Source organism: Schistocerca nitens, chromosome 1, assembly GCF_023898315.1.
Source record: "Schistocerca nitens isolate TAMUIC-IGC-003100 chromosome 1, iqSchNite1.1, whole genome shotgun sequence".
In the NCBI taxonomy this organism is placed as follows: domain Eukaryota; kingdom Metazoa; phylum Arthropoda; class Insecta; order Orthoptera; family Acrididae; genus Schistocerca; species Schistocerca nitens.
The window spans coordinates 1,068,314,862-1,068,328,117 of NC_064614.1; the positions used below are offsets into that span (position 1 = coordinate 1,068,314,862).

Below are 13,256 nucleotides of genomic sequence, written 5' to 3' on the forward strand. Positions count from 1 at the left end.
AGTATTAACATTTGAAATGAAAACTTACCTCTGTAACCACACGCATTTCTGTAACCAATACAAAGTGGATACACGTTATATGAGTGTTTTATTCACATTTGTCTATAATACCACCTCCTAAAATATTTGTTATTCCTCCTGAAGCGCCTTACATATTTTTCATTTGTGCAAAATTAAAGTATAAGGTGGGTGTAATTGCAAGGCATGAGATGACTGGGATAATTAACAGTGTATGAAGAAAATCTGCTAGAGGAATTCAGTTTATTACAGCAAATATTGAGAACTTAGACAGAAAACAAGTCCTAAGCAAAGAAGGGAAATCTGAATGGTGGGAGGAGTATACAGAGGGTCTATACAAGGGAGATGTACTGAAGGCAATATTACAGAAATGGAAGACGACACAGAGGGAAATGAGATGGGCGATATTATACTGCGAGAAGAATTTGACAGAGCACTGAAATACAAAACTCTTCAATCTGGTGTGTACGATGTATGAGACAGATGAAATACTCTCAGACTTCAAGAAGAATATAATAATTCCAATTTCAAAGAATATAGGTGCCGACAGCTGTGTATTATTGAACTATCAATTTAATAACTCATGGCTGCAAAACGCTAACATGATTTCTTTACAGAAGAATGGAAAAAAAGGGAGAGACCCACCTCAGAAAAGATCAGCTTGGGTTACAGAGTAATGTAGGAACACGTGATACGATAATGACCCTACAACTTCTCCTAGAACATAGGTTATCAAAAGGCAAACCTACATTTATAACATTTGTAGACTTATAATAAGCTTTTGACAATGTTGAGTGAAATGTTCTGCTTGAAATGCTGAAGGTAGGAGAGGTAAAATACAAGGACAGGGCTATTTACTACTTGTACAGAACCACATGGCAGTTATAAGTGTCGAGGGGCTTGAAAGGGATGCAAGGTTGAGAAGGGAGTGAGAAAGAGTTATTCAATCCTTACACTGAGCAAGCTGTGAAGGAAACCAAATAAAAATTTGGAGTAGGTTTGCTGATGACATTGTAATTCTTTCAGAGACAGCAAAGGATTTGGAAGAGCAGTTGAACAGAATGGACTGTGTCTTCGAAGGAGGATATAAGACGAGCGCCAACAAAAGCAAAGTAAGGATACTGGAATGTTTTTGAATTAAATCAGGTTACACTGATGGAATTAGATTGGCAAACGAGATTTAAAGTAGTAGATGAGTTTTGTTATTTGGGCAGCACAATAACTGATGATAGATGAAGTACGACATCAAATGTAGACTGGCAATGGCAAGAAGAGTGTTTCTGAAGAAGGGAAATTTGTTAACATAAAATATAGATTTTAAGTGTCAGGAAGTATTTTCTCAAAGTATTTGTATGTAGTGTAGCCATGTATCAAAGTGAAACATGGATGGTGAACAGTTTAGATGACAAGAAATAGAAGCTTTTTAAATGTTGTGCTTCAGGAAAATGCTGAAGATTAGATGGTTAAATGGGTTACTGAATAGAACTGAGGAGAAAAGAAATTTGTGGCACAACCTGACTAGAAAAAGGAATCGGTTGATAGGACTCATTGTAATACGTCAAGGGGATCTTCAATTTAGTACTGAAGGGAAGTGTGGGGTCTAAAAATCACAGAAGGAGACCAAGAGATGCAACAGTATTTAGATTCAGAAGGATGTAGGATGCAGTAGTTATTCAGAGATGAGGATGCCTGCACAGTATAGAGTAGTATAGACAGCTGAGTTCAAACCAGTATTCAGGATGAAGACCATAATCAATTGCACTGTAACAATAGAATCTATGAATAATCTAGAGAAAATTAGAAGTGCCATCTGCACAAAGTTGACTCCACACCTCTTCATGAAACAGTGACATTTCTTGCCACTTTCATCCACTTCTTAATGTTTGAAAACATTCATTGAAATTACTTTGGGAAGTAAATATGAATAATAATAATAATAATAATAATAATAATAATAATAATATCTGCTTGCAATGCACTGCTTTGACATTCTTATCTTAGTCACCAAAAATATTCTTCTAATGTTTCTTCTGCACATTGTATCTATGTTTGTTTCTAACAGACACACAGCACTATGTGGTACCACAATAAATATATGAGGGAAGAGTGGATGGAAAAATTTCTAGATATATAAAGGTTAATACATGTGGGATACTGAAGTTTACTGACAATCTTACCATTTGAAGTATGTGTCTCCTTCAACATTTGTAGTTCAATTGGCTGGTCGGGGTCAAAACTAGACTGAAGGCGTGCTAAAATACCATCAACAAGCTCACGCCTATTGCAAGGGAAAACCCCAACATGATCTCCTGGTTGGTAAGCTAGCTCACATCCTAACTGGAGAAGCATTGTTGCACGGCTGCAATCAAGAATAAAAGTTTCTGAGTTGTTGTAATGAAACATGTCACACATATTTTACCATTAGCTTTAGTCTAATACACAGCTATGACATACTTTTTACATTACACTGTGTCTACTAAAATTACAGAGAAGAAACAGCCACTAATTTGCCACACTGATGTCTAGATTCGTGTTTGGTGAAAGATTAAGCAATGATTCCACTAGAATAATGAGAGTAATTATTCCTATTAATTTTCCCATAAATGACTTAAACACGAATTAATTACATAAATTATGGTAAATAATTCAGCCATAAATTCTCTCCTAGATCAAGTACATACAGCACTAGAATTTATTAACAGTATTATGCAAATGTCATTGGTGTTTATTAAAGTAGCCATGTATGAGATAATAAAAGATTTCATATGGGAGATTTGAGTTGCCTATGAAAACTAGCATATGACACAATATAGTTGTACATGCTGAAATACAGGTGGAATTATACTCAGGTGCCTGGTTTCCATAAAAATGTTACACAATTTGTAAATACTCAGAATTTAAATTATGAAACTGATCTTTCAGAACTTATTAACTAGCTATATGTATGTCATGTTAATCCTGGTATCATCTTTCTACAATGAGGATTGTGTCACCTAGTTTGCAATGCACTTTTCCAGTGAATAAATGGCTATATGCTGAATATTTACATGACTGATTCGTAAAATACAAACTTTTGTCAAATTTATGAAACTGTTCTGGGTTATTATGTCATGGTCCAATGATTTAACCTTCTCAAAATCCAAATGTTTTGACTCCATTCATGGACGACATAATCATAAGAGGCTGTAATGTACTGTGCAACTGATACATATGATGATGAGACATAACAACATATCAGAAAAATTTTACTAGTTAATGATTAATTCTAGAAGAAAAGAACAGTTCACTTTAAATACTTTACTTCAAAGCCGTCAATTACACCCAGATTAAATGAAATAACATTTAGACAAGGAAGCATAGCATGACATTTTAAAAAAAAAATTCTGTTGTGTATTTGTTGACTGTTCATTTTGGGCTACTACTGAAGTAAAAATTTTTAGTTAAATGGTGGCATATGTTACACTCATCAAAAGATAAGTATGAGGAAAGTACAGCATGAATGGATGGCAGTTAACCTTATTATTGCTGTTTGTCATGCTGACAGCTGCAATCTTGAATCTATGAAATGAGATGGTCAGGTGATTTGTTGAAGAAGTGGCTAATAAAGTAAGATTTTTAATATATTCTGTTTTTATAGGGTTTCTGTATTTCTTGTTTAGCACTAGACTAAAGGTTCTCAGTCTAACTATAACTAAGGAGGAAAATTGACATGAAAATTACATTTGTATTTAGTGTTATGGTTGTACAATCCACCAATCTCCAAGAACTAATTTTTTAGCAACATATCCTTGTACAAAATCAGTGTAAGGGATGAAAGTTTGCAAAATGATCCATCACCTTAGTCTTCAAGGCAACACAGTGGCAGTCTTGATGACATTTAAATCCTACAGGTGTAAATGGCGGTAGGGAAGGTGACGTGTAAGGCGTAAGTATAGGACTTAAAACACATACGACTTGCTATCTGGGAAAAAAACTATAGTGGATTTAGTGCCTACCTAACATTCCTGTGGATGGGTTGGGAGGAAGGTGAGGGAAGTGAACCAACTGTAAGTATAGCTCTGAAACACCTGGAGAAATTTCAAGCAGGAGGTTGGAAGAAGGTGACAAGGAAAAATAATCAAATAGTTTATATTGCTTGCTCCAGACTGGATTTGCCCAAGAATTTGTTCGTTCTGTACCTGGAGGGGAAATTACCAATACTGTATATAATCAGGTTGTGCTTTTAATTAATGCTGCAATGAATTTGTAAAAGATTTTGCTTTGTAATTTGCCTACTGCATTTATACTTTATATAACACATAAATAAATTAAGTTTGATTCTGGAATTTTGTTTGTGTCAATAACAATAGCTTACAGAGGATCTAGAAATTAATGGCCTTTCTTCTTGTGTGATAGAAGAGAAAGGAAAGTAAGGAAATGTCATCAGATTATAAAGAAATTTTCAACATTTTACTGTCCAAATTAAACTAAAAGAATAATTAATGTCTGTTATTGGTTAACAACAGAATATTAAATATACTATTAAAAAGCAGCAGAACACTTTTGTTTCACAACTTACTTTGTGGAATATTCTCTCCTGATATTAACATCAGTGGCATTTCCTCACTTGTAACCTGAAGACAACTACTAATTTTAAGTCTTTAATTTCACATGAAATTGCCCTCTTCCATGCAAAGCTTAACATATAATGCTATCTTTTTATATTTATCTAAATCCTAATATTTAGCAACAATGGGCATGTACTGCAGTCTGTTCAGTTTCTTTTTCTGCACATGTGATGGTTCGCATGGCCCTGAAGGCAATAAATATAAATGAGCTTTATGTCTGTTTCTCATGTGATCTTACCTGGCATCGTTTCCATGAAGATTAATTTTCCTTACAAGAGTACATCCAGATACTTTCTTGTTGTGACATTTTGAGAGTGCTGTAATAATAAAGAACAATGCAAAACTATCATTTTGTGGGTTTGTGGTATGTTTACTTCTCTATTCTTACTTTATCAGTGACCATATTTAAAAGCAAATAGTTAACATTAATTTCACATTTCATTCCTGACCTTTTGCTAAATCTGCTTGTTTTGATTCAACAAATCTCACTGTAGCAGATGATAAAGTTGGTGCCCTCAAAGCTTGTGTGGCTTCCAGGAATGTTTCATCATCATCAAGACAGAATGTCTCACAGGCAAGCTGAGACATAAATACATTTGTCTCAGATATACAAGAAATAAATTATTGTCTAAAAGGATGTACATGCAGTACAATGAATTAGAAATTAATAGTATCTACTTACACTGAAAACATCTGATGCCCATTTTCTGAATGCCTGTTCTTGGCCACAAAGCTCGTCTCCATGGGACAATTTCAGCAGACGTTCTCCTCCAAGTTCACCAAGCAAGTTATCAACATACTTCCCAAATGCACAGAAATTTGGATATGCACTTGAGCCTAAGGCAAACACAGCAAACCTATAAACATGTAAGATATTATTAGTAACTGCTTATAGACAAATAGTTTGAAATCAGAAAAAAATAATGAAACATATACAATTGGCCATATATAAACCAAACATATACCTAGGGAATAAAGAAAAATAGTTAACCAGATAGCTATTGTTTTTCTTGTATGTAAACTAAAATGGAGTTTGTGTTTGTCAGAATAAATTTGCCATCAAATGGCTCATGTAGTTGTATGATGAAAAACGAGCTCAATCAACACGTTTCCATGAAAATTGTAATCTGAAAAATTCATTTTAAACTGCAAGACTTCACTGACTAGTTTGGTACTTCTAGATACTTTGCCCTGCTTCTCTCTCTCTCTCTCGTTATCTTAGATAAATTATAGTGTTTGCTTCTTTTTCCATTCACAGTTTAACAAAAATCACATTAATCAGAAAAATCTACAAACATTTAACTAACCTGTAGTCTCAATGTTGCTACATTGGTGTTCGTTGTGATGATTATATTATTTTTTATGGTTATGACTGTCAGCTTTGCAATTCCTATGATCTTTAACGTAATATTTTATACAAGTATAAAATCAAAGATTAAATTACTTATCAATATTATGAAAATGATAGTTGCTACTCACTATATAGTGGAGATGCTGAGTCACTGATCGGAACAACTAAAGACTGTTGGAAGTGGATCCTTCCCACTAACAGCAGATTTTCTGAACTGTGCAAATAATTATAAGTAAGCAAGGTTTCTTGCGTTATCAATTGCCCTTTGAGACAAATGCTTAAAAAACTATCTACTCTTGATTGCACTACTATAATGATCAATATGCTTATGCAAACAATCATGTAAGCAAGGTCTGTTAAAAGTATCATATGTCTTGAGATAAGATCTTAAAAAAGGTTTGTGAAGTAAATGCTCTCTTTTAATTTCTTTTGAAGATAAACAGCTATTATACATTAAAACAAAATTTGTTATGAATTAACGAACTGCTGTTTTCAATTAACAAATTCATGAAGGAACAAGAGTGACACACACAATGAGGTCAGTGACCAATTCCATTTATTTTGTGTATTTTGATGAAAATGTGACTTTACCTGAGGTATGCAACGTAGCTGTAAGAGTTCAGTTCCCCACATGTTACAAAATGTGTATAAATGTGGTTTGAGGTTTTAAAGTGTTCCTACAATGAGAGAATCTCAGTTCTTATACACATTAGATACGCACTTTCACTGATGATAACTGATATTATATTTCTCATGCCATAGCTTATAATAAAATTGTGAAATGATGGGGTGGGTGTAATTATGCATGTTTATTAACAAAAAGTTGTAACTAAACTTTTTTATAAACGACGCCAGAAAAATCTTTATTTGCCAGTTACTGTTTACTCAAATTACTAAAATGCATTCCTTCAGCAACACACTTGTTTCACTTCAGTAAGCGGTAGCATTTTCCTCCTCTGTTGCCTGTTTACATCAACGTCTTCACAGCACACTTATTTGCTGTTACTTTTGACATTATCACTGATTTTCCAGAGCAATATGTATTTTTGGTGTGGCTTGGTGGTTCAGTGCCAGACTTCATATTCAAAGGTCTAGGGTTAAGTAATGAAATCCACAAAGAGAATGTGTTCAAAGAGGGCCAACACCAGGATGTCTAACAGACTCACTTATTTACAAGAAAGACATGGGCACATCTGTGCGCATCAAGACCACAGAGCAATAACAAGGAACTTACAGTGCTTTGTTAATGTGATATTAAATATAATTCAATTTTCCAATGAATCATTAGTAGTAGTAATAGCAATAACGGTGGTGTCGGTGGTGGTGATAGTAATAATAATAATGGCGTGTGACAAGGGCCTCCCGTCGGGTAGACAGCTCGCCTGGTGCAAGTCTTTTGATTTGACACCACTTCAGCGACTTGCGCGTCGATTGGGATGAAATGATGATGATTAGGACGACACAACACCCAGTCCCTGAGCGGAGAAAATCTCCGACCCAGCCGGGAATCGAACCCGGGCCCTTAGGATTGACAGTCCGTCACGCTGACCAATCAGCTACCGGGGGCGGACGGTGGTGGTAGTAAATACACTGCCAGAAGAAAAAAGTAGTACACCCTTTTAGAGGGCTCCAATTCACTTAAGATTTATACTTGCGACAGTGCATATCGAGTACATGAAATGATTACATTTACAGATCAATAGCACAAGCAGTTCTGAGGTATTAGGTATCAACCCATGCTGAAACACCCGTATTAGTACATGGTGTAGCCTCCATGGGCAGCAATGTAAACGCTGGCTCTGATATCCAGTCGATCGAGCAGGGGGTGAATACTGCCCTGGGGCATGTTATTCCATGCCTGCTTGACTTATTCATGTAGTTCTGCAAGAACTGCTGGTTGACGGGTCGAGAACTGCTGGTTGACAGGTCATATGAGTCACTTCTCGTCCCATCATATCACACCTGTTCTCATTTGGAAATAACTCCAGAGATTGTACTGGCCAGGGAAATTGCTGCACATCTTGCAAAGCACATGGAGTTTCGTGGGCAATGTGTGGGCGAGCACGGTACTGTTGGAAAACGCATCACCTTCTTGTTGCATGGACAGAAAAGGAAGAATCTAAGAACATTCTGCATGCACCGAATCCTGGTCACGTCCCCTCAAGAAACACCAAGTGTGAACGAGAGTTACGGCTTATCGCATCCCAGATATAAGGCCTACGGTGGGGTCAGTGTGTCTTGGATGAATGAACTCTATGAGACAGCACTCTACAGGCCTACACTGCACGTGCAAATGACCACTGTTCGCGTGCAGACATAATCTGCTTTCACCAGTGGAGACCATGACGCACCATTCCGTCTTCCAATTGATCCTCCGACGGCACCAGTTAAGTAGTGTATGTCAATGCTGTGGCACAAGTGGAAGACGGGCTACAGGTGTGCTTCGCCGTAGCCCCACTGATAATAACCAGTTCACAATAGGTCATGTTGACACGCCTGGACTCACAAGCCCTGTTATATGTGCTGCGGTAGCTCTACGATCTGCCACTGCTGCCCTTACAATATGAAAACCCTGGTGGCGGTCTGTGCTGTGTATTTCCACAACCTTGTCTATGGGTGTGAGAACGTTGACGTGACAACTGATACCAGCTCATCCAACGTGTGTGGCAATTCTCCGAAAGGACCATGCCATCACTCAGAGGGCCACAATTTGACCCCTTTCAAACTCGCTCACTTGGTTGTAGGAAGCACAAGTGTGCCTTTGTGGCATGGTTGCCTGCTTGCTTCACACATTTACACCACACTGAGCCTTCTGGCTGTGAACATTCCCTATTAAAGGGTAGATACAGATGATGCTCTGGTATCTATGCCACTATGCTATCTTTTGGCTGATGACATTGAAACCATTATCAGTACATCTACTATCCCCCAGGTGGCACATGCCATCATTGGATCAAAATTGACAATATCTTTCCAGGTTTACTAATTTTTTTTTTTTTTTTCTGGCAGTGTAATTTTGACTTACTGCCTGTTAGCTTCTGTCTTTGAATGTTTATCTGACATCTGTTTAACCATCTCCCTGATGTTTCAGCAGCAAAAGTAGCTGGCATTGCCTCAGGTTCACCATCCATGGCTGGTGGTGTACTGGAGTTGAGGCCACAGCCACAGATTATAGTACCTGTCACATCAATGTGTAAGGGTTTTTCCCTGACCGTTACCATTGTGCTTTTTTCCTTGGTACCTGCAACAATCAATTGCTGTAGCATGGGACTCCAGGATCTGCTTAATTTGGGGCTTTCATCCTTCTTGTTGAAACTATAACCGTGTTTGCCAAATTTTATGCCCTTGGATGTCATAGCTCTTCTCCACGGCGAGATCCTACATGTCAACAAATTTTATTATGTGGTCCCTCTCATACAGCACATGCTATGTCACAAACAATTGTTGGTGGATCACCCAGTCATTTGAATTAGACTCTTCCACATGTTCATTGTATGCAGTATATTACCAACATTGTGAGTGGGTCTTTTTGGCCGTTTGCCAATCTGAGACACTCTTTGATCTTCTTGGTCAGTTTGTAAACAGCCTTTACACTGTGTTTGCACAATGTACAGCTGATTCTATCCATCACTCTGGGGGTGTATGATAGAAAGCCCATACTTGAAAGTTCTTCTTGTGATGTGTCACTTACCATAAAAATGATGCACTGTGGGCATTTTGTAAACCTAAGGTCTGATGCCCATACATCAATGTCATGTGAGGAACAGCTTGTCAACTTCGTAAGACATCTGAACAGTCTCCGTGGCAACATAAAATATACTGTCTAGGTAGAAAAGGATCAACACCTATCCTTTTTAGATGTGCTGGTGATAAGAGAGGGTGAGAACTGATACACACTGATCAATACGTGCACAAACTGTCAAGTCATCATCTCAACAACAATTGCATAGTAATATCATAAAACCTAACACTCAGCAAAGTCATACAGTGCAACAACTGCAGTTTCGATACTTCTGCCATACTTCCCCAGGAAATGGAGAGAATCAACCGTATATTGCGTAACCACAGAATAAAGACTATTTACAAGCAGATCAAGAAGAGCACATATTGTCTTAGGTTGGCAAAGGACAATAGGGTTTCACTCACAATGTTAGTAATATACCACACGCCATGCTCATGTGGGAAGGTCTATGCTGGAATGATGGGGCAATCCATCAACACTATGATCACTGAACGTAAACAGTATTGCAAGTTGCTCTATCAGTCATGATAAAGCAAGTGCTGTGCAAGACAGAACACATAATAAAAGTCATTGACACAGCAGTTCTCGCTGTGGCCAAGAGATACCACAGCTACCTGTTCAGGGAACACATAAATCCACAAACACGGCAATAATTCGAACAAGAAGGAGGTGGATGGATCCTGGACACCCATGCTGAAGTAAACAATCATTTCAGGGAGTAAGGGAAGAAATGCAGAGGTAATTATCAGGGAAAATCGCTCAAACATTGACACAATAACTACATATAATCTCAAGACGCAGGCTCAACTCCAGTCTACCATCAGCAGTTGAGGGAGAATCTTTGATGATGTATAAAATAGCAAGTTGGGACCACTCCATCTGATATGACTGAACTCCTGTCAATAATTAATTTTTTCTTTTTCTTAGTCAATTTTAAATATTTATACTAGCTAGAGGTAATACATACATGGTCTAAGCATAAAAATGTCAAAAATTAAACACACTTGGCATCATTGCAATGTATTATGCAAACAATTGTTATAGATATGTTGAGTCCTACAGTCCCACTAGTTTCATTAAAAACCATGTTATTTACGATATATCGAGAATTGAAATTATTATTACAGCAAGACTTTGAAAATTTTGTAGCTAATATGTATTTATAGACACCCCTCACTGAAAAGGCTGCCATCTCAATTTTTAAGAAACATACTTTGGTTCCCTGAAACTAATTAACTTAAACAGACAACTGTAATCAAAGTTCAGATACACCTAAAACTACTTTAGGTACCTGCACTGTTATGCCTGCTAGGTTCATTTATACTTCAACCGTTCTAGTTTTCGAAATCAGATGACATCTTTAATTAAGAACTTGCATCAATGACTGTAAATCTAAATATGGCAGCTGTACTTGTGAATGGGTTATTCACAATCTGAATGCATAACACAGTTCTGTGATCTTTTGTATTTTCCTAAACCACCAACAAAATTATTATCATAACATACAGCTCAACCTAATTAGTAAAATCTAATCTAGCCCTTTTTCAAAATATTATGTAGTTTCATAAATAACATTTTTTACACCAGTCTTTGTAAGACAACCCCCGCCCCAAAACAGTCAGTCCTAGGCGAGTTAGTAAATGAGCAACATCTATGTCCAGCAACAGAGACGTAATAGTCATGAAAGTCTGCACTCGCAACACTGTAAAGAAGTCTGCCACCACTGATGTTCACTTAATGCATCTGTGTGACTAAATATGTCAACTTCAGTGAAGTGTATGATTATGAATTTCTTTCGGTGACTATATTTGTGGGTTAATAGTATTTTGAAACAGCATTACAGTTATTACTCTCTAGATATTTATAAATTTCTTTGATTTCCTGAATAACTTGTAGGAGTGCAATGTTTCAATGGCACACACCTGCTGTGTTCTGTGAAAATTGTATTTGTTAGCATTTTACTTGATTGTTCTGTCACTGACATACTGACGAGTATGTCAGTGACCTACTTGCATAAAACGTGATGTGAAACTGAATCTCATCATCCAAACATCTATAGAGATAATAAATGCTGAAAAAGCGACATTACTTGAAAATTTGTGTAATGTATATCATTAGCACAATTCCAAGAAATCAATTTAAAGCTGTTCTACAAGACTTTGATCAATGAGTCTCCGAGGGTTTAATGAACAATGCTGGTAGGTACTGTCACAAATGTCAGCCACTTATGCTGATGAACAGCCAATACTTAACAAGTTGCCACAAAAGCCCCAACAATTTTGTAATAGTAGTTTTATTCATCTGTAGATCAATTTTATAAGATGATGCTAGAAGTCATGTGGCATTACAGTTTAAGAAAACACACACACGCACACACTCTTCAGGATTTGATGAAGATTGTTAATCCATAATGCAATAACTGGCAAATGTGTGGCATTTGCATGGGAAGGGGAAGGTTCTAAAATTGGGTGTATGGATTTGTGCTTGTTTGTCTACAACTGGCTCGTGAACAACCCCAGTCATTCTTCTCCTCTAACATTAATGGTGATAAGAATGGTTTCTTTCAGCTAACATAAGGCACAGAAAGGAATGGTTAAGGCCAAAAAAAGCAGCAACTGACCGTACGCAGACCTGTGCACATCCACAAAGATAAGGTTATGCATCTAGTGGAATGGTGACTGTGTGGTGTACTGTGAATTAATTCCCCACAGTGTAACTTCACTGCTGACCTTTGTTGTCAACAAATGAGACTGTTTGGAGATGTAATCTAAGAACAATGACCAGGAACATGGCATAAAGTGATGCTATTCCACGATAATGCCTCTCCGCGTTCTGCTTGACTGACAAAAAACTATAAACAGGAGTTTGGTTGGAAAGTCATTGTGCACCCACACTACCCTCAGAGCTTCACCCTTTTTGCTCTCTATGGAACAATCTTTACGGAGCTTCCCTTCCTCATGAAAATGCACTCCAAACATGGCTCAATGAGTTCACCTCAAAACCATGTGATTCCTACAGCTGCAGAATTGAAAAGTTACCCCAGCATTGATAGATATTATAAATAGCGTAGGAGATTATATTATTAATGACTAAAGTCTCTGTTAAGTGTATCTGTTTTGTTTATTAAACTTATGGGAAAATGCTACAAACTTGTACACCAATACAATACTATTTTATTTATATGTACTTGCATTGATGTTATTTAATAATGTAAAAAGCTAGTGCTATGTTGTTGATTTACTTCTCAACACCAATCACTAAGGGACACACTACAGATACATTTTTCCATGTTGTAGCACTACACACATAAACAGCTTACAGAAGGACCATGACAATGATGATTATCATTTTGCGTAGGCTACCACACTTTCCATTTGCCTCTGGTGTTTAAGCAAGTATAGTTTTGAAGCACATGCCAAGAATTTGTGGGGCAGTCTTATCTTTAGACTATGTGGCGCACACTGAGGAGATCCAGTTCAGAGAGACGCTTATCACTTAACATTCATTAACTATCTCACTCCGGGATGTGGGAGAACAT

General features: G+C 37.1%; 1 protein-coding gene across 1 annotated transcript in view; it reads right to left on the minus strand.

Annotated features, from left to right (window-relative positions):
- LOC126198198 (nitric oxide synthase, salivary gland) overlaps positions 1–13,256 on the minus strand; it is a 730,749-nt gene that overhangs the window by 36,877 nt on the left and 680,616 nt on the right. Inside the window, exons 15-18 of the mRNA XM_049934702.1 lie at positions 5,308–5,482; positions 5,075–5,204; positions 4,864–4,942; positions 2,196–2,377 (exon numbers count right to left, since the gene is read on the minus strand). Of these exons, the coding sequence (XP_049790659.1) occupies positions 2,196–2,377; positions 4,864–4,942; positions 5,075–5,204; positions 5,308–5,482 (566 nt within the window). The remainder of the gene's footprint in view (positions 1–2,195; positions 2,378–4,863; positions 4,943–5,074; positions 5,205–5,307; positions 5,483–13,256) is intronic.